Below are 27,436 nucleotides of genomic sequence, written 5' to 3' on the forward strand. Positions count from 1 at the left end.
AATGCGTGATTGTGGAAGAGGCGCCCTCGTTCTCATGCTGCACTGCACCAGTCGGTCTGCCATCAAAACGCCTTACGGGACGCCTTTCTTCCTGGCCACCTTTTTCACGGCCCTTGGTGCGGGACTGAGCGCTCGTTCGCGCAACTCAACCCGTAGGTGATGGATGAACTGTAACTATTTTTCCGCTTCTTCTTTTGGCTAGTATTATGCGTGCATCTAGGGCGCAGCATCGTTTAACTATTGCCCCTCAACACACCAAACACTGAACTGGTGGGAAGATATGTGCCACACCGGGACACCCACGAGCCGGGGTTGCGCGCCGCTGGTCCCTGTGATACACGGCATCTTGCAGCCAATGATTTCGCCTGGCCCCGTGGAGGAACTGGCTACCTACCTACGGATGGTCAAGATATGTATGCGTCTAGCAGCCTCCAGATGGACCTCTCAGCCTCTTGCAATCCTCTGAGTCACTCCGCATTGCGCTGGCCTGCGTTCTCTCGTCGTGGGCGATCCCGTTGGGGGCCTAGCTGTCAGCCACAACACACAGCTTTGAGACGCCGCTGCCTGGGCTTGTCTGCCTGATGCCGCCTTGCTCCGATAGATGTTGTGACCCTGCTTCCGACGATAAATATGGCTGTATGCAGCCGCACATGCAGCTCCCGTCTTTTTTCTTCTCTTCCCATTCCCTTCCTTCGCTCTTCCTCTGCATCTCACCTCCATGAGCTGCCGTTTGTCAGAGTGCCATACAAACATCCAACCTTCACTGCTGTAGATTTACTCAGCGCCAAGTCCCTCCATTCGTTACCCCTCAACAGAGGACCAAGACCACCACGCACTTTCGTCCCTTTTATAGATCCCTTGGAATTCAAATCCACACACCACGATGGAGCAACAGGGCAACTCGGCGCGGTCTGTAGAGGATACCAAGGCCGCCGAAACGACCCCCCTCCCGCCTCAGACAAATACGTCGCCGCCGCCGCCGCCAGAGACAGAGCCCGTCAACCAGGTAAACGAGACGCCTGTCGACAAGGTCGAGAAAAAGGCCAAGAATTCCGATCAGCGCAAGCAAAAGGAAGCCAAGACTCGTCGAAAAGACACCAAGTCCCGAAGACGGGCTTCTCATCAAGAGTCCGATACCAGCGACGACGACGATACGAGCAGCGATGAATCGGATCTGTCGGACAACTCCGCCGCGGAGAGAAAGTCCAAAAGAAACCCGCGTCGCCGGCGCCTCCGCAAAGTCAGTTCGGGAAAGCTGGCCAAGTCCTCGAGGGCCACGTCCAGGCGCTACAAGCGGCGATCGAGAGGCGACAGCGACTCGGCCCTGAGCTCCGACTCGTCTTCAGACTCGGAGCGCGACTGCGAGGTTCGAGTGGTGCGCGATGACAGACACAGCGGAAGTGAGACCGACAAGGAAGTGCAGAACCTTCGTCGGCAGCTTCAGCAGCTGCAACAGCAAGTTGCGCTGCAGCCAGCCATGGTCAGCCCGTTTGCCCCCAACCCCGCCTTGTATCCGATGCAGAGTTTCAATCCTTTTGGATTCCACCCTTTCATGCCTGCTCCTGCTGCGCAACCTCACAACCCTGGTCCTGGACCGTCGACGACATCCCCCCCACCACCCCCTCCCCCTCAGCAAAGCACGCCTCCTCCACCTCGCATACGCCGTGCATACCAACGCGGAATACCCGTTGAGATTGAAGAGGAGAAAAAGGACAGGTCGCGTGCCAGAAAGGACGGGAAACCGTCGTTTCGCCGGGTCGATTTTGTATGGGATTCGGCTGCGCTTTGCTTCAAGATTCGAGATACGACCGACGCACAGTCACAGGACGACGACGATGACGACAACATTTTTCTGGTTCGGAGAACATTTGATACGCAGGGAAGGTATCGCCAAACTTTTGTTGACATTCGAAGCAAGCTTTTGAGGGAGTGCCTCAAGGAGACGATTGGAGAAGTCAAGGGTGTGACGTTTGTTGAGGAGATTCCCAAGCTTGACCCCGATTTTCTGTTTCTCTACCTGGACGACTTGCGTGCACACTACAAGCACCTGAAAACTGTCAAACCGACGGGAGACTCCAAGCGAGAGAGGGCCAAAAATGCCAAGAAGATTGATCTAAAGACCATGCATCTCAAGATACTCCTCAAATACCTACGCAAGGACTACGCCGACATCAAGCGCCAAGTCGACTCGCTCCTCCGCAACGGTCTCATCACCTTTGAACTCCTCTGGGCCCTCTGGAAGCCCAAGTCCCTCGTCTACACCACCTCCTTTGGCGACGACGACGAGCCGCGCGTGTTCCGCGTCGAGAGTGTCGAGCGCCACGTCAACATGCAAAAGGGCGAATTCTACCACATTGACGGCAAGTATTTCGAGTATGACGGCAAGCACTTTGGCTACGGCAGCATGTCCGAGGAGATTGGGTCGTTTCGGGGCGCTCGAAAAATCACGAGCCTGCCGTGCTACCCGCTGCGCTTCCACCGCGACGAGGCCGGCTTGCGGGCGCGGCTGGTGGCGCGCGGGAAACGGTTTGTCGAGCTGCGCGGGGTGCACTTCAAGAGCTACTCAGGCATGGCGTATCTTAAGAGCAAGAAGCACGGGGTGATTCGTTTCAACGTGCAGCAGAGCCGCATGATGGTGGACACCAAGACGTTTCGCCGCATCAACCCAAACTACTCCGTGTCACCGCTCGGGCACACGGCGCACGGTTCGATGCCACCGGGCAGCATGTCGGACGATGATGATGACTCTGATTACAACTCGGGCGGGTCGGATGCCTACAACAGCGACAACGGTCAGCTCGAGGTCCTGACGACGGTATACAAGGACGGCGGCAACGAACAGACCGCCGTCGCCGCCAAGGGCTCGTCGTCCGACTCGTGCGGCAAAGCCACACCCTCATCGTCATCAGTCGACGGCAAGGGCAAGCCATCTGACAGCGCCGTTGACGACCTTCCGCGCGCACTCACCGACGAAGACTACATCCTGGCGTCACCAGTGGTGCTCGGTTTCGCCTTTGCAGAGAAGCAGTGGCTCGAGTTCAAAGTGTCCAACGTGCGCGAGATCAAGTGGAACGACCAGGCGTGGGACTCGCTGGTGCTCCCCCCGGAAACTAAAGACCTGATCAAGGCGCTCGTCACCTCGCGGCGCACCAACGCCTCGCGCACCATCGACGACGTCATCCAGGGCAAGGGCAAAGGGTTGGTGACGGTGCTCCACGGCGCGCCGGGCACCGGCAAGACGCTGACGGCCGAGGGCATCAGCGAGCTGCTACAGTGCCCGCTCTACATGGTGTCGGCCGGCGAGCTAGGCACCGATTCGCGCTACCTCGAGGCGGAGCTACAGCGCATCCTCGACATCTGCCACGCCTGGGGCGCGGTCCTCCTGCTGGACGAGGCCGACGTCTTCCTGGAGAAGCGTAACATGTCCGACGTGCACCGCAACGCACTCGTGAGCATCTTTTTGCGCCAGCTCGAGTACTTCCAGGGCATCCTGTTCCTGACGACGAACCGCGTCGAGACGTTTGACGAGGCCTTCCAGTCGCGCATCCATATTGCGCTGCGCTACGACAACCTCGACGCCAAGGCGAAGCGCAAGATTTTCGGCATGTTCCTGGACAGGGTGCGCGCGCTGGGCACCCTCTCCGTCGATGCGCTCTCCGAGGAGGACCTGGCACGGCTGGTGCGGCAGGACCTCAACGGGCGCGAGATCAAGAATGTGGTGTCGAGCGCGCAGGACCTCGCAATGAGCAAGGGCGAGACGCTAGGTATGAAACATTTGCTGCAGGTGCTCGATGTGCATGCGCGGTTCAGCAGGGACCTCAAGGGCGGGACGGGCTATGAGGATGCGATGAGGAGCTACTTTTAAAGGGATTTTTTGTATGTGTGTGTGTTGGTACGTGGATCATGTATGCTATAACAACTCTCTCATGTCAATCTTACGAAATTATACGAATTGGTTTTGCAGACGCGGCATGGCATTGGGAATAATTTGCAAATGGGATACTCTGCGAGGTGCAAATGGGATACTCTGCGAGGTGCAAATGGGATACTCTGCGAGGTGCAAATGGGATACTCTGCGAGGTGCAAATGGGATACTCTGCGAGGTGCAAATGGGATACTCTGCGAGGTGCAAATGGGATACTCTGCGAGGTGCAAATGGGATACTCTGCGAGGTGCAAATGGGATACTCTGCGAGGTGCAAATGGGATACTCTGCGAGGTGCAAATGGGTTCCAACAATCCGCTTGCATAGCTGGAGTTGCTTGGTGAAGAGGCTGGGGGGCAGGCAGCTACGAATCAAAACGCTCTCACCGAAGGGGTTTGCCCCTTTATTGCAGTCCTGTGCCTTGTGTACGGAGTATTCTCCGTGGCTTAGATCGTTAGATGTGGCTCCAGCTAACTGATAGACAGGGGCAGGTATCTAAGAACACGAGTCCAAGGTATTATCCATGTTCCTCTCCATCTTGGCGGCCTGAGAGCTATAATCACTCCATATGTCAAATAGCCGCACTAGAGAATGCTAATGATCCTCGCGGGTGGTTGGAGCCCCCGCCCATTGAAGAATCGACATGGTCACAATCGACATTTTGTGCGGGCTTACGCGTCCATCCAGCATGCAAGCGCCCGACCGAGCGGGAGGAATCCTGGCGGCGGCTGGTGGGCGGGCCCGTATTGTGAAACGGCCGCACCGGCATGTCGGCGCCGGGGGGCCGGGGAAGCGGCCGCCACAGAGTGGCATGGGGTTACACAGCCATCGGCGGAGGCATTACGTGGTGCACAGAGGCGTTACCAGGTGGTTCTTCATCCTATTATTGTCCTGATATTATGGAGTCTGGCTGCTTTACGGATGGAAAGGGGGTCCTTGGTTCCAGGCCGTGCCAGGGCAAGAAGGATTCTCAACGACAGATTACGCATGCAAGCATGGAGGAGTACGAAGTCGTATAAGATCTGGCCAGGGCCTGGGCCGCGTGGCAACGTGGCAACGTATTGAATGGTGGCAAATGGCTGGGAAACGATGGCCTCCACTTGTCATCTCTTCATAGACAGGGGGCAATCGGACAACGGTTGCTAAGAGACAGGCGTTTGGCGGCTGGAGCCGCGTGTAAGAAGCTGAGATATTGCTTCATCGATTCGTGCCATCTTTATGAGACATGATAGAATAATTGGAAGTGGTTGTCTCGGGTGATATTGCCAGGATGTTACCAAGGTCGATATCAATGGCTATCTTTTACAAGGGAGGAAACCAGTTTCTCGGATGGTTCGATGAGCAGTCCGTTTTCGGGAACAAGGATGACCGCAACGGACATGAGCTGATAACTCGTGTTTGACCGTTCTCTCTTTCTTTTTTCTGGAACCAAGCAAGGACAGAAAGGCGTGTGGCAATACGCGCAATTCCTTTTGCCGTGTTCCTTTAGCTATAGTGTCACTAGTGCCAATGCTGTGGGATGACACGAGGGAGACAGACGAGTCACGGCACAAAGAACAATACTTGATGGACCAAGACTCAAAAGCTGCTTGTTCCTTGTAGTCTTAGTTGGTTGGCCTTGACACATGAGAACAGTAGTTACCTAGGAGGTAGGTAGGCGGCCCAATTGTATTCCCACAAGGGGAGCCACGACTGGCATGCGAGAATATTCAGTAAAATACTGGGGTCGAAATTCTGTTCTTTTGAGGATCACAACGACAACTCTAGATTTATTCAAAAGAAATTTACATAAAAATACCGCAAGCATCGTTGGATGAGTCAAGTCGACTCGGATCAGACGTCTTGTCGTGGTGGAGAGGGAAGGGGACTCCGTCTTGTACGTTGGGGCAACATGTGACGGGCCGGACGATTGCAAGTTATTAGTTTTTTGGTTTTCTGCCACAACGGAGACTGCCACAACGGAGACTGCCACAACGGAGACTCTTCCAGTGCAACATGCATGGCAATTTTTTCCCTCACAATCCTCCTTTGGCGAAGGAGCAAAACGGAGGGGTAGGTAGCAGGGGAGGTGGGCCAGGGTGGATGCCAGAGCGCCGTGATAGACGTGGTCTAGAACGGTCTGTGAATCACGTGCCAGGCCCGTAAGCAACTCCTGGCAAACGGAAACAATGGGGAGAATTATCATTTGCACTATTCGGACGGAAACAAAATGCCAAGAATGGAAGACTAGGAGCGGGGGCGTTACTTTTGCTTGGCCGTTTCCGTTGTCGCTGACTTCCAGAATGGCTACCGGAGCACTGATTGATAGGATGTATGTACACAGATGAGGCACGAGTGTTTGAAGAGAACACTGGGCGGTTACTGAGACATTTGTCTCTGTATACTGGTCGTGTGTTGCATGTTGCTCATCAGCGCTTAAAACGAGAAAAATGGTAGGTTGAGGCTCAACGGTTGTTGCGGTGCGAAGTCGGATGTGCCAGGCCCAACACCGAGGCCTCCCGGAGCAAGACGACGACGAATCAAGATCTGCCGCGATGCGACGGGACAAGAGATAATTGAGGCGAGTGACAAAAAAAACGAGTCAAAAAAATTCCCTCGGTCGATGCTCCGTTCTCGAGCGACGAACGTTCTAGACGCCGCGTCCAAAACTGCACTGGTGCCTGGAGACCCAAAAGTTCGCTACAGAAATACAGTGGCACCGAAGCACAAGGTACAGCGCATGTACGGCGTCGGCCAGCGTATCGTCCTGCTGTTCGCTTGTTCCTGCCGTGTCGCTCAAGGCACCCGATATCTGCATGCGCCACCAGTTCGCAGTGGAACCGGATAACCTCTGTACTGGGCCACTGGAGGCGCCATTGTCTTGTCCCAGTGCGCCGTCTTCTATCCGTAGCGTAGGCAACATCGTGCGAGTTGTTTTCTGTGTTGCGATGCGTCACAGGGCCACTGCACTAACTAAAAACTCGCTGTGCTCTTTGGCGCCGCTCAACCACAAAGCCCAGGCACCCCAGGCACCAAAAGAGTTGGTTCCAACGTTGGGTGGGCCCCCAAAATGGTCTGGTCAGATCCACCATGGCGCGTTGTTGCCCGCCGCTCCGCCGACCCCAGCCAATAGCAGCGCTCTTGTGCCTGGCGGGTCCCCTTGGCCAGTGCGCACATAGCTCGGCTTGTTTGTTCGTCCCCCCCTGTTTTTAGGACGGTTCGACCGCAGGCATGTACCACGGGTACCCGAGGCAGGTTTCTCCAGAGGTACTGGCAGGAATTTACAGGTGAACAATGTATGGCGAATACAGTGGTGGCCTTGCTCTGGAGGACCTGCTGACCACTCGCTGTGTCGCCCGACCGGTACCTGGCTGCTGGCCTCGGGCGCCAACGTGCAGGTTCTGTGTACCCTGCCACCGCCAACGCATTACCTCACCCCAGGTACCGACGCGGCTGCCCAGGTACAAACGGTACAAACTCTGACAGCGGTCGCTGCTGTGTGTGCGTTGGCTGCCAAAAAAAAGTTTCATTGCGACCGTCGACGTGTGGCCCCCCTTCTCCCCTTGGCCAGGCATTTGCGGTCCTCCTTACCCCTGCCCTTCACCTTAATAACGCCCAATCTCCCTCCACACTCCTTTTTATTCCCTCCTCCCTTCCTTCTTCTTCACGACATCTCAGGCCACGCCATATTCATTCCTTAAGAACCCCCTCTCTCTCTATATCAGCTCGTTGACGCGCTTGTCGCTCACGCATCACACTCCTTCGAATCCCTTCGATTTGGTCGCCCCGTATTCTGTGAATATCGCCCAGCGCCAAACAAACAACCAACCCTCCTTTGACACCCGAACCAAAAGTTGTCCAACATCTTCCTACCAAACAACGACACGATGAAGTTCTCCGCCGCCGTTGTCCTGGCCGCCGCCATGGGCGCCTCTGCTCACCCTAGCCACCACGCTCACCGCAACGCTCACCGTTCCGTTGTTGGCCGCGAGTTCGTCATGGCCAAGAAGCCTGCTCCTCCTGCGCCCACCACCGTTGCGCCTTCTGCACCCGCGCCCACCACCGTCACCCCGGCCACCATCTCGGTCGCCTCCGTGGCTCCCGCCAGCCCCTCGGCCGACGCCGGCTCCGGCTACAAGCCCTTCTGCAACGGCAACAAGAAGCGCGCTACCCTCGCTCAGATTGCCTACTCCGGCAACACTGGCGCTCCCGGCAATTACGGCTGCAACATCATGGAGGTTTCTGCCAGCGCTGCGTCCTCTTACGACTACACCATGAAGTTTGTCAACGCAGGCAGCTCCGCGCAGGCCTGTGTCTGCTGGAACAAAATTGGTCCCGATGGTGGCATCAACGGCTTCTTTAAGAACAACCAGGCCATTGACTTCAACCTCCCCGTTGGTGGCGAGACCTACGTTGCCGTCGAGGGCAACTCCCAGATTGGCTGCTCCTGCGGCAGTGGCGCCGTTGACCTGACGTCGTTTGGCCAGTTCGCCGGTACCTGGGTCGAGGCCGACTTTGCTAACGAGTCCAACAACAAGTGGTCCGGCTTCGACGCCTCGGCTCTTGTCCCTGCCAAGTTCGGTCTGAAGATTCCCGGCATGAGCGTCTGCGGCCAGGGTGTTTGCTCTGACATCTACCCCGGCGGAGCGGGAAAGAATGCCTATCTCGGCGGCATGGAGGCCGCGGACGGTATCGGCGGCAACATCAAGCCCGGTCCCCTGGCCCTTACCGTCAAGGTCAACACCAACTAAGCGATCTTTTGCAGACAAAGTTTTTTGTTGGCTGGCAATTTGTTCTATTTTCAGATACCTCGAGGCTGGATCTTGACCTGATACGGCCCTTCTTTCTTTTTTGAGACGGTGGCTCTTGGCAAAGACGTCCTAGTGGCGTTTGGTGCGTTGGCAGCTTTTTTTTTTTTTTTGCAGGCTTTTTTGGGACTATTTTTAACGCAATTCTTTCACGGTTCGTGATTGGTGTGCAGAGGCAGCCGGGTTCTTGCACACGGATACCTAGTCAGCCATTGTGTAGATGACACACCTAGTTCTTGGATACATACTTTTTTTTTCTACATTTACAAAATTATCTTTACATGAATTTGGCACCATGCATCTGTGAGACTCTGCTTGAATCGTGATACGAGTGGTTATTAGCTCTGTAAAATCGGTTGCCTTGTTTTGATGTTGTGCTTATGCTGTGGACTGGAATGTGTTGCCAACGAGCATGGTGAGACATGCCGTTGATTCCCACGTCGGCAACAAACAAACAAACAGAGAGGGGCTGACGAAAACAAAGGAATTGAAACAGGCAGAAGGGCGGTTTTCCCGAATGTACGGAATCTTGTGTGGTTTGTTGGCCGCGGTTATTTGTGACCCGGCCGGGTTCCGTCATTGGATAGCGCACCCTGTTGATGTGAAATTGTGAAATTGTGTATTTTTGTTTTGTTTCTTCAGCCCATTCACACAAATGTGGGCTACTCAACTGACTCCCGTGAAATAAATACAGTTGTACTCTGTGTGAAAATTGCTGCATGGTGGGTGAGAGGGCTTGACTCACACGATGCCGAGCAGAGGGGGGGGGGGCGGTCTGCTGTCCGGACGCAGTACACGTTGGCTGCATTAAAGTGCCGCAGCCGGGGTCTTCAGATGCATGATGCATGGTACCAGAACCATGCATTGTGTACCAAGCCGCTTCGGTTAATACAAGGCCTTTCAATGGGTAATGCGATCTGTAGATTCAGCACGTTTTAGCCAAGGGAACCTGAGTCAAAAAGACAGGGTCTCGGTAAGCGCACCATCGTGCGATGCCCAAGAACCATTTTTAGAGGGGGGGGGGGCTTCCTATCAACGCTGGAGACCGCTGCCCAAAAGAAAAAAGGCTTGCCAAGGCGATGGCCACGAGGCCAGCCCGTTTGTCCAATAGTCGGTCTGGTGAATTGCAAAGGTTTTCTGCATCCGGTCCGGCGGCCGGAGCTTGCGTCAAGAGGTTGGGTCGGCACGCGGTTTGGTAGCATTGCCAGCGTACAAACCGTACAAACCCGATGGTACCTTGCAGTGTGGTGTGTGTATTGGGCAGCTTCCACTTCCACGTGCCAAGTTTCCTTTCTTTTTGATTGAGTTTTCTTTTCCTATGAAATCTCTAGTCAAAGTTGTGCGATGCATTGCTGTCACTATTCGCGCACACATGACAGCCACCGGCAGGTAAAGGCCTAGAACATGTAGGTATCGTGGCTGCAGCACAATGTATATGTCTTATTTCTGCCTGATATGAATCTCTCGTTTCAATAGCACCGACAATTTATGCCAGCCCTGCTTTCCTTGCGACTTATATCAGAAGGCATTAACTAATGCCTGACACCGATCAGTCAGTGGACAGTATCAGAAAGCCAGTCTGCTCAAGCGGTCATTATCCGACTGGATACAGACTTGGTCTATGGATGACAAAATTCGCCTTCTTCCTGAAGAAAATCCTACTTCTCCATCAGGTCTTTCTGAAGGGGTGAGATACTTACTGGGTGCGTCTCGTCTCCTTGGCCGCCAATTTGTGCATGGCTAGGTGATGAACGCCAGCCTCCCACCACATCGGTGTGGTTGTATAATTCTTCGCACATGCCATTTTCCCCTCTGCAACGACACTGTATTTACTAGACCATGTCTTGATACAGCTTCGACACCAAGATGATATCCAGGAGAGACATGGCGTGATGAAATAAGCTTCAAACTTGTGTAGCTACTACAGGGTAGCAATCGCTAGGCAAATTTTCAGGGCTCCATGCTTGCTCAAAACTTCAACGGGCGTTCCTGCCAGATACCCTCCGAAACCTGCAGGACGGCTCTCGTAAAGAAAAAGGGTTCGGTGGGATCCTTCATCACGACAGTAGTCCAAACGTGTCATATTTTGCGGTCCGTGATTCTGTGCCCAAGCTGGGCATGACCAACGACAAAAGCACATGCGACAGCGGTTACCTGGACAATGGACGACAGTAGCAGCCAGGACGACCGCGGCGACGAGGACATGGCGTTGCGTCGAGAGAAACTTATTGAGACCGCAACGACCCATCTGAACGCGGCTCGAGCCTGCATCCCCGAGCTCGAGGCGCTGCTCGCCGCCCTCACACCCAAAGTCAAGTCGGTCCATGCCACGGGCCTCATCCCCTTTGTGCGGGACCTCAAGCACGACGTGCAGGGGATCGAGGCCATTCTCCAGGAACTGCGGCAACTGCGGTCCAAGAAGAACGGCGACGCAGCTGGCCCTGAACCGGACGACGATGCCGCCAGAGCCGACCTGGACGCCATCTGGAAACGGCTCGAGCCGCGCACGACCGACGCCTACCACAGCAGCACACGCTGGCAGGCGCTGCGGCGGTGCGCCGACCTGGTCGCCGTCAAGCGTACCTTTCAGGGCTCGGCGCCCGACCTGCGGCGCGCGGCCGTCCTTGAGCGCGGCCTGCAGACGGACCACGAAAAGGTGCAACTGCACCGCACCATCAAGGAGCAGGCCAAGACGGAGGTGGCCGTCGTGGACCGCGGCGCGTGCTGGATCGACATTCGCTGGATCAGCGCCGACCGCCTCGCGCGGCAGATGACGGACTCGGGCTGGTCCTGGGGCGAATACGAGTGCGGCGACGTCGTCAGCCGCGACGAGTGGGAGGACATGCCTTTTGTGCGGCAGGTGCGCCGCGTCGTCGCCGCCGCGCGACTCAACCGCCACGAGTACCGCATCCCGGCCGTCCGCCTCGTGCTGCCCAACCTGGCCCGCGGCGCGCACCCGGACATTGACGTGCTCCTCGACCAGCTCCCGCGGCTCGACCCGGGCGTCGACCTCGTCCTCGAGGACGCTTCCAGCGACTTTTGCACGCGGCCGCCCCCGCCCCTCGCCGATACTATCCGCGACCTCGTCGGCACTGGAAGCCTGCAGGTGCCGCTCACCGACACGCTCAACCTGGAGCATACAGTCCTCGTCGACCTCATCTCGGACCTCACCCACCTGCGCCTGACGCCACTGCCGTGGCAGTCGCGCACCACCCGCGCGCAGATTGAGGAGGAGAATGCCCACCCGGACGGCGTCATGGCCCCGATCCTCTACCCGCTCCTGCGCGGGCGCCGCCTCGTCTGCACGCACGAGGCTGCCGAGCATTTCCATGAGATGCTTACCACAGTGGGAACAGCGACGGAGCGCGCCCGCGGCCGCCTGCTCGTGCCGTATTACGCCGAGGAGCTCCGCGCAGCATACTCACCCGCCATTCTCCGCGAGCGCTTCGATGCCCTTTCCGAGCGGCCCCTGCCCGCCGACTTGCAGTTCCCTGTTGAGGTGCTCGCCGACGATGGGCGCTGGGACGTTGACCGGGTGCGTAGCCTAGTCGAGGATGATGGTAGCGGCGCACTGCCGCCCGTGGCGCTCGAGATTGCGCGTCGCGACCTCCTCAAGAGCTCCAAACTCAGCACCTACATGTACGGCTGGCGCGCGGGCGTAGTCACGGTCACTTCCAACAAGGAGGTCCGCGCACACATGCGCACCTGGGTCGAGGCTGGTCGCTGTAGTGATGATGAGCGCGGGCCCATGCTCTACTGCGTCGATGTTACGCGTAACTTGCTGGCCAAGAGCGCCGTGCCGCCGCCGGGCTGGCCGGGCTTGGGCGAGGAAAGAAATAGCCAGACACCTGTACAGAATAACGAGCATAAGGAATAGAGCATGGATATAAACAAAAATAGTACATAGAGCGGATTAAAAAGACGAGATATAAATAAAGACAGCAATGATAGCTTGGGAAAGAGCTGCAGATTTCGAGTGAACTATACTAGGAGGGTGGCGTGTTGGTCACAGAAGAAGCAATGTGTTGGCTAAAGAGGAGCCGGTTTTGTATAACAGGCAATACTCATTTTGAATTCTGTGAGGCTGTAAGACATGATGCTCATACCATGTAACCAATACCACCCCTTGTCCTTCTGATAGCTTCTTTTCTTGTTTTCATCTTGGCATTCCTTCCGCAGCCACCTCTTTCAAGAGCCCATACGTCCTCGAACCATGCAAATCATGAAAAAAAAAAGACGGGCTTGACAAGGTGGTTGCTCCCGTCGCACACGCTTCACGACAAGGTCCTCATCACGAATCGATACTGCACACCAGCGTGATGACGGTCGTGGGCGTCGCCTCGGTGACGGTCGTGGTGCGGAAGACGACGGGCCCGTGGCCATCCATGTACTGAAACTGGGCGGCGGTGCAGTGGCCGCACTCGACGGCACTGGTGACGGTGTCGGTCGTGGTCCAGACGCGCTGCGTAGGGCTCACGTCAAAGGGCGCAAAGGTGGGAACCATCATGGTGCACTGCGGCGGTCCCTTGGCGGTGTCGTCGGCGATGGGCTTGGCGAGGACGGTGCTGCCGGCGGCGGTGAGGAGGGCGAGGGCGCGGGTGGTGAAACGCATCTTGTTGGTTGGGTCGAAGGTGCAAGTATAACGGTATGTATGCGGGTAGGAGGGGAGAGAAGGGCAGGTGGTCTCGGTAGCTGTTGGGGTTGGCTTGGAGATCTGAGTCAATATGCAGCCTTGGAGAAAGTCTGTCGAGGTCTCACTGTGAAGGATGGGTGGTTGCTTCACTTGCGGTAGCCTGTTATATAAGAAAACGAGTCGTAGAGGAAGAGTAGGTTGCTTTGCTGACCATGCTCTTTGGAACTTTGTCTGCATCATTGATATCGAGTTTGCAGGTATGAATACCGGCCGGCTTCGCGCGGCATAACAAAACGAGGCAAAAAAAAAAAAACCAAAAATCTCGCGAGTAGTAATAACCTATGCAGGAAAGAACAGTAAAGTCCCTTTGTGGTTCCTTTTCATCCCATAGTGGCACTATCGCGATGCATAACAGAGGAAGGAGCCAAACGAGGCTCTGCCAAATGAAGTGGAGAGGTGGCGTGAGGGAGCAAAGTATGACTTATTATAGGACAAGAGTAGAATGCGGTATGGGACCTTGCATTGCATTGCATACATGTAGTGAGATGTCGGACCTTTTGCCCGGAACTCGCTTCCTGATTGTGGTGGCGCTGACTCGGCTTGTCGGGTTACTACGATCGGCCACAGGTTCTGGTCTTGATGAAGGGTAAGCTATTATTATTATTATCAATTCAATTCGTAGACGAACTAGACTTGCTAGCCGATCTAGTGCCTTTATGCAAATGGTAAGCTATGGTGGACCATACGTGCATTGTGACCGCATTCCGGTATTTGATGCAGAGTAATCCTACTTTACAAAGATCATTTGATACTGCCGCAGCACTTCATTCCAGCACCCACGCTCAGCTATTCGCCCCCCCCCCCCCCCCATTCACAGCGGCGTCGGCAAGCAGACAGTCTCATGCACGGCGCGCGGCGTCGTCTCGGTCGTCTCGGCCGTCGCGTGCATAAACGGGCAGTAGACGACGGGCACGGTGCGGACGCGGAGATGGGCGCACCCGCCGCAGTCGACGGCCGTCGTCGCCGTCTCCGTCGCCGGGTACCAGCGCATCGTCGGGTCGAACACGCACTGCGGCCAGTACGGCGGCGTGGCGAACATGGTCTGCGTGATGCGCAGTGTCGAGGTGCAGTCGTCGTCGGCGGCGGCGCGCACAGCAACGGCCAGGACGGTCAGGATGGAGAGTGCAAGATGGGCAGTCATGATGGTAAGAATGACACGACTGTGCGTTTATGGCTCGGATTAGAAAAGAAAAAGAGGACGGCTAGAGGGGCAAGTTTGCTGGTATATGTTTACAAGACGCGGGACAAACAGGTTGAGACAAACTCCACTGCGCCCGCATGCCGCAGCGATATTGAACGGGGACCGCTGTTTTTTTCTCTTTTTTTTCCTTTTCTTTTTGTACGCAAGATCGTACAGGGAAGCATCTCGCGACGGAAATCGGATAGACCGGCATCGATATTACTTTCTCGGCGGAGCGTATATCCCGCCCCCCTTCGCCGCCACATATATACCTACAATACATCTGTAATACCATAATACAAGCGCATCGAAAAAAAAGAAAAGAAAAGAAAGAAAAATCCTACTGCTGCCGCATGTAGCCGACCGGCGCCGCAAAGAACTGGTGCACATCATCCAACGGCATGGGCACATTGAGCTGCGACCAGGCGCCTCCCCACATCCAGTCGTCATTCTCATCCCACGCCCAGTTGCCTCCGTCCCATCCCGCCGCCGCCACCGGGTCCTCAGCACCCGGCGGCGGCGGCGGCTCCTCCTCGACCGGCCTCGGTCGCGCGGGCCACCAGCAGCGCCATCGTCGCCGTCTTGTCGAGCCCCTGGTCGAGCGCGTCCGTGTGGGCGATGCACGCCGACAGGAAGCAGTGGCCCTTGGCCGTGACCTCGCCGGCGCGCATGCGGTCGAGCGTCCAGTCGAGCGCGCGGCCCAGACACGCGCGCAGGTCCTCGCCGCCGGCGTGCCCGAGCCCGCCGGACCGCCCGCCGCCGCTCTTGTCGTGGATGAGCTCGAGCGCGATGATGCACGCCGCCTGCACGGGGATGTTCTTGAACATGCCCGTGCCGTGGATCGCCAGGTGCGCAAAGTCGGTCGTCGTCGCTGGTGGTGGCGGAGAGGAGGAAAAGTGCACGAGGTCGGCAATCTTGAGCGCCCCGTCGAGACACATCTTGCGCGAAAAGTAGAACCGCGGGTCGTCAAACGCCGTAAACAGCACCGGAAAGTGCAGCGCGTGGAAGCACCGGTAGAGCGTCACCTCGGCGAGCGAGATGTGAAAGGGCCGGATCCTCCGGCCCGCCGCCGTCGCGTCGCCGAGCGTGGCCACGGTCCGCGAGAAGGCACGGCAGGCCTTTGTCAGCTCGGCATTGAGCCGCAGCGTCTTGTCGTAGTCGATGCCGGCGCGGAAGTCGTTGATGTACTGCAGCAGCGCGAGGCGCACGGGGAACGAGCGAAAGACCTCGAGCGGCACCGACATGTGCGTCGCGACGTTGCTTGCCATGACACGGCGGCCGACGTCGTCGATGGCGACGTCGTCGAGCGCGTCGTCGTCGAGGTCCGCCGGCGGCAGCACGTCGTAGTCGTCGCAGGTCAGCAGCGGCATGCCGCCGGCCTCAAAGGCGTAGAGCAGGTTGAGCTCGAGGATGGTGGCCCACAGGCGGCGGCGCATCTCGGCGCGGAACACGGTCATGTCGGCGAGGCGGCTCGGGTCGCGGTGCAGGCCCATGTACATGGCGGTGCGCAGCAGGCCGCCGGCCATGACCCAGGTGAGGTCGGCCGAGACGCCGCACGTCATCTTGGCGAGTGTCAGCAGGCACTGGATCTGGATGCCCGTCAGCGTCATGCGGCCCTTTTCCGGCGGCAGGATGAGCCACGTGTGCGCCTCGTAGATCCAGCGGACCGCCGTCGCCTTGAGCGCCGCCGGCCGCTGCGCGCGCACCGTCGAGCCCAGCACGAGACACAGCTGCAGCAGCACCACAAAGGCCTCGTCCGCCGCCGCCGCTGCTGCCGGATCCGCCCAGTACGCGGCATACTCGCGCCGAAACGTCGGCACGTGCAGCACGCGGTACACGCCCTCGTACGTCGCGAGGTACGCCTCGACCAGGTCGTCGCAGACGTCGCGCGGGAGCATCGTCTTGCCAATGTTGAGCGACGACAGCGGCGCCACCCGGCTGTTCTTGATCTGCTGGCAGAGGACCTTGCACTGGTGCAGGAGCTGGAACAGCTCGCCCTGCGTGTGCTCTTGGTTCTTGAGCATGGACAGCTGGACGGGGAACTTGTGAGCGTTGGATGGCCTGGTTAGCATCCAGCTAGATACACGGGTGAAGAGGGGCCGAGGAAAAAACAAACCGACGCCGCAATATTCATCCAGTGACTCTGGCCAAAGTACCGTCCCTTGGATATGCTCCCCTTGGGCGGAGGCGTGAACTCGCTCCGGTGTCGCTCGCGCGACGCATCGTCGCCCTCTCGTCGAGCCTCGCCACGCGAAGCCGGCGGGGCCTCGGCTCGTTTGCCCACCAGGGCGGCTCGCTGCTGCTGCTGCTGCCGCGGCGGCGACTGCGGCTCTCTGCCCTGCTGCTCGCGTCCGCCGTCGACGGCCGCCGACCAGCCCACCTGCGGTGGCGCCGAGCGCCGAGCGGCCTCTGACGGGCGGAGGGGCTGCCAGGCACTGGCGCGATGAAACTCTTCCGAGTCGGGCGTCGAAATCTGCGTCGCGCGCGCCGTCGGCCGGATGCTGACCGCGCGCGCCGTCGGCGGCCGGAGCGACACCATCGACCCCCCGGTGTCGTCTGGCGATGACTGCGACTGTGACGACGACGAGGACGAGGACGACAACGGTGCTGCCGCTGCTGCTGCTGCTGCTTCCGGACGACGGGAAGCAGGCGCCGCCTTGCGTCGGGAAGGTTTCGGGGTGTGCGTCGGCGCGTACGTGCACGTCACGGCGCCGCCGGGGCCGGGGCCGGCTCTGACGCAGTGACCGCACGGAAACGCGCGGTCGCACTTGATCTTGCGCCGGCGGCACTGCTCGCAGGACAGGGGCGGGCGCCGGCGCTTCTTGGTGGCGCTGGCGGTGGCCACTGCTGCCGGCTCGGCGTGTTTGACTTGTTCGGCCATTCTTGCGGGGTAGGAACCGGCTTTTTGATGATTGGTGATTTTTCTTTTTTGGGCGACAAAACAGGGGAGAGAGAATACAATGTATATAACCGTCAACGCAAACAAAAAATCAAGGGGCAGGGTAAAAAAAAGGACGCCCTTCTATTCGTTGTCCTTTCCGGCGCGCCGGGAGTGAGACCCTGCAGAACGGGTACGAGTCGCAGAGTTCAAGTTCGGGTTGGCGTTTTTGAGCTTCTTTGCCCTACGATTGGGTGAGATGTTTTTTTTCTTTTGTGTTTGGATATTGCCGCGTCTCGGCCTTTTGCTCGGGGCGGCGGCGCAGAGCCGTTTAGGTTGCCGAGCCGGGCCAGTAAAAACAGGGAATAGCTGAGCTTTGGAATCAATCGGTCGATAAAAGAGGGCGAATGCGGTAACTACTGAACAGGGCTAGGTAAAAAAGTCAGAAATGGAAAATTCGAAAAAAGGAAAAAAACGTTAATATTAAGAATTTTAGACTTTGCGACCAAATGCAAAAAGACCTTGCTTGCTAGCCTGACTCGGTTCGCGACAAGGATGATGCCACATTATGCACCAACGAAACAGTCCGTTGTCCATTGCGTCAGTTCGCCTCAGCCAATCACTTTTCCGACTGCAGGGCCCTTTGCAAGGCACGGCGCATGGCGACATGGATAAACACTCTTGTAGAATCTAACGATAACGAGTAAGGAGATACTTCTGCATCGCATAGAGAAATGCCGAGCCGCGCCAATCACAAGCCGGGCCGTGCCTTGCCGTGCCTTGCCTTGCCTCATCTGAAATACAGCATTAATCAAAGTTGTCATTGTACACAGGCCCTTCAGCCCAGTGATCGATCATCCTACGAGGCCCAAGAGTCATCGAAAGATGCCATCCAGGCGTCTCGCGGTAGTCGCGCCAGCCTACTGCTGACCATTAATTCTTTAGTCTATAACGCTACCTCCCATGACACCACCCCCTGGCCTTCGGGTCGACGTGCTCTTCCAAACGTGGCCGCTCAGAGCAGGAGCGCAAGAGGGTTCTCAATCACCTTCTTCAGCTCGCGAATCCACTCGGCGCCAGTAGCACCGTCGACAACCTTGTGGTCGAAGCTGGCAGTTACGCTAATCTGGTCCTCCCACTCAACACCGGCGGAGCCGTCCTCGTTCTGGACTGGCACCGCGACCTTCTTGGTGGTGCCCACGGCAAGGATAGCAGCCTGAGGGGGGTTGATGACGGCCGTGAAGTGGTCCACGGCGTTGTTCATGCCCAGGTTGGAAATTGAAATGGTGCCGCCCTGGTACTCCTCGGGCTTGAGCTTGTTGTCGCGGGCCTTCTTGGCAAGCTCCTTGACCTTGCTGGAGATGGACTCGAGGCCGCGACCCTCGACGCCCGTCACGATGGGGGTGATGAGGCCCGTCGGCGTAGAGACAGCCACCGACACGTCAACAGAGTTGAACTGACGGATCGTCTCGCCACGCCAGCTCGAGTTGACGGCAGGGACCTTCTTGGAAGCAACGGCCATGGCCTTGATGAGGAAATCGTTGACAGACAGCTTGTACTTGCCCTCGGAGGAGCTGTTGAGAGCCTGGCGGAGCTTCAGCAGCTTGGACACGGACAGCGTGCTGGTCACAAAGTAGTGGGGGTTGCTCTGGACCGACTCCTGGAGGCGGCTGGCAATGACCTTGCGCATTCCGCTGACGGGGAGGTCCTCATAGGCGGCGCCAGAGGCAGCCGCAGCGGGGGCGCTGCCGGCCTTCTTGACATCGGCCTCGGTGATTTGGCCGCTCTTTCCGGTGCCCTTAAGAGTCTCGATGCTGACGCCGTTCTCCTTGGCCAGTCGGATGGCGGCAGGGCTGGCGTTGGCGGTGCGGTCAAGCGAAGTCTCCAGCTTCTGGCCCGAGGAAGCATACTGCTCAGGCTCGGGAGCCGGGGAGCTCGACTCGGTAGGGGCCGGCGTCTCCGACTTGCTCTCGGCGTTGCTCGCGGCGGGCTTGGCGTTGCCGCCAGCATCCTCGAGTGTGAAATTTTCGAAGGCGGCGATGTCGGTGCCGTCTTCGACAAGAACGGCAATGGGCTGGTACATATTGTTAGCAACAAGGGCGAAACCGGTCGCGTGAAATGGCGTCGACGGGGGGCGGGATGCTTACGGTGCCAACCGGGACATCCTTCTCGCCAGACTCCTTGAGAATCTTGGCAATGACACCGTCCTCTTGAAACTCAAAGTCCATCTGGGCCTTGTCCGTCTCAATCTCGACGAGGACCTCGCCGGGGCCGATGGAGTCGCCGGGCTTCTTCTGCCAGGCGCCCAGGTTACCAGCCGTCATGGTTGGGGACAGGGCGGGCATCTTGATGACCTGGTGGTCGGGGAACGAAGCATAGCAGCGGACGACGTGGGCGGCGAAGCCATTGCGCAGGGCACTGTGCGTAGGGGCGAGAACGCGCCTCCGGAGAGCGGCACTGAGCATGATGGGCTGTGTGTGAAAATGGCTCGCAACGAAAGCTAAGTAGGACGGAGAATAAATCCCAAGGGGGAGAGGGGGGGACGGAGACGACAGGCAGGTGCTCAGGAAGACGGCAGAGATACCAATTGGGCGGCCAGGTCAATGCAGGGACACGGGGCGATGAGCAAAAATACAGGCGGTCGCGCTCGCGGGAATTGTTGGCAAGGAGGCTCGAAAGAGAGAATCAGAATGATTGGGGTTGCAAGTCCATTTTTTGCGTTGAGTTGGTGTCTAGCGGGAGCTTGGAAGCTAGACCGCCTGTGGACTAGCGCGACGGACGGCTGCCGGTGTTCAGCGGTGCCTCAGTGGACGCTCAGTGGTGTTTCGTGCCACTGGAAGCCCCTGTTGGGCGAGAGCAGCGACTTCGGACAGTGCATAATCCCGTCTACAGGCATATCGGGAGGGACTTTGTGGGTCGCCTGGACCGCCCTGGCGCAGGAAATGTTGCACCTAACCCAGAGATTCTTAGGTAATCCTTGAAAGGCCCACTCTGAAGGCTGCTAGCTTGGCCAACAGCCCAGCAACAAATTTCTGTTATCAGGGGCGCAGGGGCGGCGCACCTTCAGCCACACTCATCAACACGAGAAGGCTGTCGTGTCATCAAGCGGCCTGTGCCACAGACATGCGCCACATCAACCCATGTAGATGCACCTCGCAGCACAATCCAAGTGAGCGCGGGATGGTGCTGATGCAATGTAATAAATTGAATAAAAAGTGAAACGCCGACTTTTCCATACGTATAAACTTCTATCTTATGTTCTTGTGTTACTTATGCACCAACATTGTAAATTGTAAACTACCCTCTCCCAGCTAGTGTCCCGTCGCGACCTAACGCCGCGTGTACGAACAGCCGCATGGGCCGGGGGTTTCTCCTGTCACTGCCACATGCTCTACCAGTCGCTGCCGCCTGGCACATCACCCCAACTTGTGTCGCAACGATATTTCACACGACACGACACGCAGTCCTCGGCAGCTGTGCAAGTTGTCATTGGCAGCGAATTACCGCAACCACATCCCTTCCCGGCCTTTGCTCGGCACAGCACAGCGCTCCTTCGACTCCTTGGCGAATGGCAGCTCGGTCTCCTGACGCTCCCTAATGAGCTCCATCAAGTTTGTCGTGTCCTCTCTGGACACCATTGCTGCTTCCAAGGATGCCCAACGCATCAAGCAGCTCGGTGAATCCGCCAAAAAAGCCCTCGAAGCCATCAAGGAGCAAGAGAAGCTTCCCGACCCGGAACTCGTCTTCGCACCACTTCAGCTCGCCACCCGAACCAACAACCCTCAGCTCACCACCACCGCTCTCGACTGCATTGGCAAGCTGATATCGTTCTCATACTTTTCCGCCGAAATCAGCCAAGAGCCTGCCGACGGCGATGCCCAACGCCGATCCCCGCTCATCGAGCGCGCCATCGACACAATATGCGACTGTTTCCAAGGAGAGGCCACCGAGGTGGAAATCCAATTGCAGATTGTCAAATCACTCCTAGCGGCCGTCCTCAATGACAAGATCGTCGTACATGGGGCTGGGCTGCTCAAGGCAGTTCGACAGGTGTACAATGTCTTCCTTCTCTCGCGCAGCACCCCAAACCAGCAAGTCGCGCAAGGCACCTTGACCCAGATGGTCGGCACAGTATTTGAGCGCGTCAAGGCACGGCTGCACATGAAGGAGACTCGCCTGAACTTGAGCAACCTCAAGCACAGCTCTAGTAATGTCACCTTTGATAACCCCGAAGACACCAACGGGGCGGATGACCACGATGACGGCGCCCACGACGCTGGAGACGAGTCCGCTGAGCAGGATCCTGGCGCAAAGCTCACCCTGAAGGACTTGGAGCATCGAAAGAGCTTTGATGACTCTGCATTGGGAGAGGGGACTACCATGGTCACCCATATTAAACCAGCCAAGAGCAACGGCGAATCGGAGGCCTCGGGCCACGGCACGGACGAAGACCAGCTGGATGCCGAAGACGAGGTCTACATCCGCGACGCATACCTTGTTTTCAGGTCATTCTGTAACCTCTCGACCAAGGTCCTTCCATCCGACCAGCTCTACGATATCCGCGGACAGCCTATGCGATCGAAGCTAATTTCGCTTCATCTCATCCACACTGTCCTCAACAACAACATCTCCGTCTTCACATCTCCCCTCTGCACCATCAAGAATTCCAAGAGCAACGAGCCGACAAGTTTTCTCCAAGCGATCAAGTTCTACCTGTGCCTCAGCATCACGAGGAACGGCGCAAGCTCCGTCGACAAGGTCTTTGAGGTCTGCAGCGAGATTTTCTGGCTAATGCTGAAATTCATGCGACCTCCCTTCAAGAAGGAAATCGAGGTTATACTCAACGAGATTTACCTGGCTCTCCTGTCTCAAAAGAATGCCCCGATTTCACAAAAGCTGTACTTTATCAATATTCTGAATCGCCTCTGCGCTGACCCGAGGGCCCTGGTGGAGATATATCTCAACTACGACTGCGACCAGACTGTTGACAATATTTACCAAACTATCATCGAGGATCTCTCCAAATTCTCCACGGCTTCTGTCGCTGTCACTGCGGTCAACGAACAAGTTTACGAGGAGGCAAGGGCCAAGACACAAGCGGCTAACGAGTGGCAGCTCAAGACCATCTTGCCCCCTCCGCTGACCGTGGCACACATCCTCCCTCAGCCGGAACCGGAACCCGATTACCCAAAAGAATATGCCTTGAAGCGTATCGCTTTGGAAGGGCTTGTCGAAGCTTTGAAATCACTGGTCAACTGGTCGGCGTCGGTGCGGCCTGAAGCAGATATTTCACGTGCTGAAAAAGACAGGAAATTCTCGACTGATGACCTCCGCGCATCTATTGATCCTAGCATGAGTGACACCCAATCGCGCATGGATACGCCATTGCCACCTTCAACGCCTGTGCTTGATGATGACCCGGCTCAGTTGGAGAGAGAAAAGGCTCGGAAAACAGCGCTGACCAATGCAATTCGGAGATTCAACTTCAAGCCGAAGCATGGCATCAAGGCTCTCATTGCTGAGGGCTTTATCCCAAGCGATAGCCCGGACGACATTGCCAAGTTTCTTCTCAAGGAAGAAAAGCTCGACAAGGCGCAGATTGGTGAATATCTGGGTGAAGGAGACCAGAAGAATATCGACATCATGCATGCCTTTGTGGATTCAATGGAGTTTACCAAACGGCGCTTTGTCGATTCTCTTCGAGTCTTTCTACAATCGTTTCGCTTGCCTGGCGAGGCACAAAAGATTGATCGATTCATGTTGAAGTTTGCTGAACGTTATGTTCTGGGTAATCCCAATGCATTTGCCAACGCTGACACGGCATATGTGCTGGCTTATTCCGTCATCCTCCTCAACACCGATCGTCACAGCACCAAAATTGCAAAGCGTATGACAAAGGAGGAATTCATCAAAAACAACAGAGGCATCAACGACAACGCCGATCTTCCTGATGAGTACCTGATCACGATTTTCGAGGAGATTGATAGCAACGAAATTGTCCTGACGAGCGAACGCGCGGCTGCTGCGGCTGCCGGCACCGCACCCACGCAGTCGACTGGCCTCGCTGCAGGCTTTGGCCAAGCTTTCTCTAGCGTTGGACGTGATCTGCAAAGAGAAGCATATATGCAACAATCTGAAGAAATCTCCGTGCGCTCGGAACAGTTATTCAAGAACCTTTTCAAGAGCCAGCGCCGAAGCACTGCTAAGACGGGTCCGAAATTCATCCCAGCGACGTCTTTCAAGCACGTTGGCTCCATGTTTGATGTGACTTGGATGTCTTTCTTCTCAGCGCTGTCTTCGCAACTCCAAAAGGCCCACAGCATTGAAGTAAGCAAGCTTTGCCTCGAGGGCATGAAACTCGCGACCAAGATCGCTTGCACTTTTGAGCTGTCAACGCCAAGAGAGGCCTTCATATCCGCGCTGAAGAATACCACCAATCTGAACAACCCTCAGGAGATGATGGCCAAGAACATTGAGGCTGTGAAGATTATTCTCGACCTCGGACAGACAGAGGGCAATGTGCTGCGAGAGTCATGGAAGGACATTTTGATGTGCATCAGTCAACTGGATCGACTGCAGCTCATCTCTGGGGGCGTCGATGAGAGTGTCATCCCGGATGTCTCAAAAGCTCGTTTCATGCCGCCTCCGAGATCCGAGACCTCTGATTCCAGGGCATCAACGTCTTCGCGACCGCGCAATCGCGGACGTTCAGGAACGGGCTCACGAGGTTTCTCAAACGAGATTGCGCTGGAGAGCCGCTCTGACGAAGTAGTACGCAGCGTCGATCGCATCTTCACTAACACGGCTAATTTGTCGGGCGACGCTATGGTCTACTTCGCCAAGGCGCTCACAGAGGTCAGCTGGGATGAGATCAGAGTCTCCGGATCCAACGATTCCCCTCGTACATACAGTTTACAGAAAATTGTGGAAATCAGTTACTACAACATGAACCGTGTGAGGTTTGAATGGAGCAACATCTGGGTAGTACTTGGGGAGCATTTCAACCAAGTTGGTTGCCACAACAACATGAATATTGTCTTTTTTGCATTGGATTCTCTACGACAGTTATCAATGCGCTTCCTGGAGATTGAGGAGCTGGCAGGTTTCAAGTTTCAAAAGGATTTCCTCAAACCATTCCAACACATTCTGGCCAATTCGGACAACGTTACGGTCAAGGATTTGGTTCTCCGGTGCTTGATCCAGATGATTCAAGCACGAGGCGGCAACATTCGCTCAGGTTGGCGAACCATGTTTGGCGTGTTTACTGTCGCCGCGCGTGGAACGTCTGAAAGCATTGTAAACTTGGCCTATGAGAATGTCAGCCAAGTTTACAAGGACAAATTCGGCGTTGTTGTTGCCCAAGGCGCATTTACTGATCTCATTGTCTGTCTCACTGAATTTTCCAAGAACCTCAAGTTTCAAAAGAAGAGTCTGGCCGCGCTTGAGCTCTTGAAATCAATCATTCCAAAGATGTTGAAGACGCCAGAGTGCCCACTGTCACAGCAGCCCGAGAATCAACAGGATGCAAAGTCAGCACCGAAATCGAGCACGTCTGTTGAGGAGGGATACTGGTTCCCCGTTCTTTTCGCATTCCACGACGTTTTAATGACGGGCGAGGATCTAGAAGTACGGTCTAATGCGTTGGAGTACTTTTTCGCAACCCTGATCAGATACGGCGGCGACTTTACTCCTGATTTTTGGGACATACTCTGGAGACAACAACTGTACCCCATTTTCATGGTACTAAGGTCACGCCCAGAGATGGCAAATGTCCTGCATCACGAGGAGCTATCCGTGTGGCTCTCAACGACAATGATACAGGCGCTCAGGAATATGATTACCCTCTTCACGCATTACTTTGACTCCCTGGAGTACATGCTGGACAGATTCCTGGAGCTACTAGAGCTTTGCATCTGCCAAGAAAACGACACCATCTCTCGGATTGGCAGCAACTGCTTGCAGCAACTTATCCTCAAGAATGTAACAAAGTTTGCGCCAGAGCACTGGGCGAAGATTGTTGGAGCATTCTGCGAGCTGTTTGAGCGGACGACAGCATATCAGCTCTTCACGGCAGCAAATGCCGCGTCCCCGGCTGCATTGTCCCTGCCGTCCAATGGTATCGACTTTTCAACTGGTCTCAGTCCGGGCGGGGAGCCGATTGTGGATGAAAAGTCTCTCAAAATCAACGGCGGAGACGATAATGGAAGCATCTCAGACAATGACTCCATAAACCGACCAATCTCGCCACGCCCACTGGATGATGATACACGACGACCCTCTATTGGTGCGGCAGGCCAAGCTCCGCTGGAAGAGTTCAAGCCAGCATCCTCGCTGCAGCAGCAGCCCGTCGTTGTTACCGCGGCGAGGAGACGATTCTTTAACCGCATCATTTCGCGCTGTGTTTTGCAGCTCCTCATGATTGAGACGGTCAATGAACTCTTCAGCAACGACACGGTGTATACCCACATTCCTTCGACCGAGTTGCTGCGCCTCATGGCCCTTCTCAAGCGCTCGTTTCAGTTTGCCAGACGCTTCAACGAAGACAAGGAGCTGCGCATGAAGCTGTGGCGAGAGGGCTTCATGAAGCAACCGCCCAATCTTCTCAAGCAGGAAAGCGGCGCGGCCGCCACCTACGTGTCCATCCTATTCCGCATGTTTGCCGACAATGCCCCGGAGCGTCTGGACAGCCGCGCCGACATTGAGTCTGCTCTCGTGCCGCTGTGCAAGGACATCATCACCGGCTATTCCACGCTGGTGGAGGAGAGCCAGCAGCGCAACCTGGCCGCCTGGCGTCCCGTGGTGGTCGATGTGCTCGAGGGCTACGCGACGTTCCCAGACGATGCGTTCAAGACGCACTTGGCCGACTTTTACCCGCTCGCGGTGGAACTGCTGCAAAAGGACTTGACGTCGGAGCTCCGCGGCGCGCTGCTCACGGTGCTGCGGCGCGTCGGCGAGGTGTCGCTGGGCATTGCCGGCATGAGGAGCGCGGCGAGCATGGCGGAGAGGAGACGGGGGAGCGTCATCAGCACCCTATCTGACGGAAAGGCGGGGGATCATGAGCAAGCTGCACGCAAAATGCTGTGATGATGGCCAGAAATGGAGGGAAGCAAAAAAAGTATGTTTGGTATTATTTCAGGTGATGGAGATGGAAGCTTCCCAGGGAAAAAATCGTGGTAGAATTGTAATGAGAGTATCGATGCACACATTCCTGACATGCCTTTCAAAGTCATTGCGTATCGAAGCTATGTACACACCCAACCGTAGTCCTTTTACGCTCCGTTGAGCAGCTGTCCTATGTATATCCGCAGCGGCTCCGCCTCCTCCTCGACGGTCCGATCCGGCAGTCCGAGGAGGGCCTCCTTGAGCAAGCTATCATTGGCCGTGGCCGCCCTGACGAGCGCGCCGGTGACGCTCGTCGACGGCGACGGGGCGTCCTCGACGGCAGCCGTGCGCATGACGCTGACGAGCGTCTCGAAAAAGTCGACGAGGCTGAGATGCATCAGCACATCGGCCTTGTCGACCATGGCGAGCGCGGCCCACTGCAGCAGCCCGCAGCCCGTGTGGCGCGCCACGCTCTGCGGCAGCGGCAGGAGCTGCGGGAACGCCGATTCCGCGACAGCGCGCAGGTTGAGCGTAGCGAGGCGCGGCAGCAGCCTGAGCAGGCGGCCCTGGGCGAGGGAGACTTGGCGCTCTGTGCGCGGCGGCACCGCGTCGTTGCCGTCGTTGTTCTCGGTGGAAGACGACGGGCTGCAGAGCTGCGGGATCAGGGCAAAGATGGATTCGCTGTTGAGCACCAGGTCCCAAAGGCGGCCGTGGCCGGGCGGCTCTTGCCGCCTGTAGACGACCTCGATGCCGTTGATCGCGGGAGGAGGTGCGTCGCGCACCACGTGGTGGCAGCAGTCGGTGGCGAGCACGTCGCCGAGGACGCGGCCGGCGCGCTCCCCGACACCCACGTCCTCGACGTCCAGCCAGCG

The 27,436-nt window shown here is 56.8% G+C and overlaps 7 protein-coding genes across 7 annotated transcripts; 4 read left to right on the forward strand and 3 right to left on the reverse strand.

The window, feature by feature from the left end:
• Nucleotides 1-883: 883 nt before the first annotated feature.
• Nucleotides 884-3,865, forward strand: CCM_05675 (AAA family ATPase, putative; the record flags this gene model as incomplete). Its single annotated transcript, XM_006670819.1, has 1 exon — nt 884-3,865. The coding sequence occupies one exon, from the start codon at nt 884-886 to the stop codon at nt 3,863-3,865; it is 2,982 nt and encodes a 993-aa protein (XP_006670882.1).
• Nucleotides 3,866-7,790: 3,925 nt separating this feature from the next.
• Nucleotides 7,791-8,654, forward strand: CCM_05676 (allergen Asp F4-like protein; the record flags this gene model as incomplete). The annotated part of the gene is made up of 1 exon (XM_006670820.1): nt 7,791-8,654. One exon carries the CDS (start codon nt 7,791-7,793, stop codon nt 8,652-8,654), a length of 864 nt encoding a protein of 287 aa, XP_006670883.1.
• Nucleotides 8,655-10,872: 2,218 nt separating this feature from the next.
• Nucleotides 10,873-12,588, forward strand: CCM_05677 (uncharacterized protein; the record flags this gene model as incomplete). Its single annotated transcript, XM_006670821.1, has 1 exon — nt 10,873-12,588. One exon carries the CDS (start codon nt 10,873-10,875, stop codon nt 12,586-12,588), a length of 1,716 nt encoding a protein of 571 aa, XP_006670884.1.
• A 414-nt stretch (nt 12,589-13,002) lies between these two features.
• On the reverse strand, nt 13,003-14,545 carry CCM_05678 (uncharacterized protein; the record flags this gene model as incomplete). Its single annotated transcript, XM_006670822.1, has 2 exons — nt 13,003-13,468; nt 14,220-14,545. The coding sequence occupies 2 exons, from the start codon at nt 14,543-14,545 to the stop codon at nt 13,003-13,005; spliced, it is 792 nt and encodes a 263-aa protein (XP_006670885.1).
• A 379-nt stretch (nt 14,546-14,924) lies between these two features.
• On the reverse strand, nt 14,925-17,465 carry CCM_05679 (C6 zinc finger domain-containing protein; the record flags this gene model as incomplete). Its single annotated transcript, XM_006670823.1, has 3 exons — nt 14,925-15,116; nt 15,145-16,626; nt 16,701-17,465. The coding sequence occupies 3 exons, from the start codon at nt 17,463-17,465 to the stop codon at nt 14,925-14,927; spliced, it is 2,439 nt and encodes an 812-aa protein (XP_006670886.1).
• A 1,012-nt stretch (nt 17,466-18,477) lies between these two features.
• Nucleotides 18,478-19,927, reverse strand: CCM_05680 (pyruvate dehydrogenase complex, dihydrolipoamide acetyltransferase component; the record flags this gene model as incomplete). The annotated part of the gene is made up of 2 exons (XM_006670824.1): nt 18,478-19,536; nt 19,610-19,927. 2 exons carry the CDS (start codon nt 19,925-19,927, stop codon nt 18,478-18,480), a joined length of 1,377 nt encoding a protein of 458 aa, XP_006670887.1.
• A 1,132-nt stretch (nt 19,928-21,059) lies between these two features.
• CCM_05681 (guanyl-nucleotide exchange factor (Sec7), putative) lies at nt 21,060-26,546 on the forward strand (the record flags this gene model as incomplete). The annotated part of the gene is made up of 1 exon (XM_006670825.1): nt 21,060-26,546. One exon carries the CDS (start codon nt 21,060-21,062, stop codon nt 26,544-26,546), a length of 5,487 nt encoding a protein of 1,828 aa, XP_006670888.1.
• Nucleotides 26,547-27,436: the final 890 nt, after the last annotated feature.

Source organism: Cordyceps militaris (assembly GCF_000225605.1).
Source record: "Cordyceps militaris CM01 unplaced genomic scaffold CCM_S00004, whole genome shotgun sequence".
In the NCBI taxonomy this organism is placed as follows: domain Eukaryota; kingdom Fungi; phylum Ascomycota; class Sordariomycetes; order Hypocreales; family Cordycipitaceae; genus Cordyceps; species Cordyceps militaris.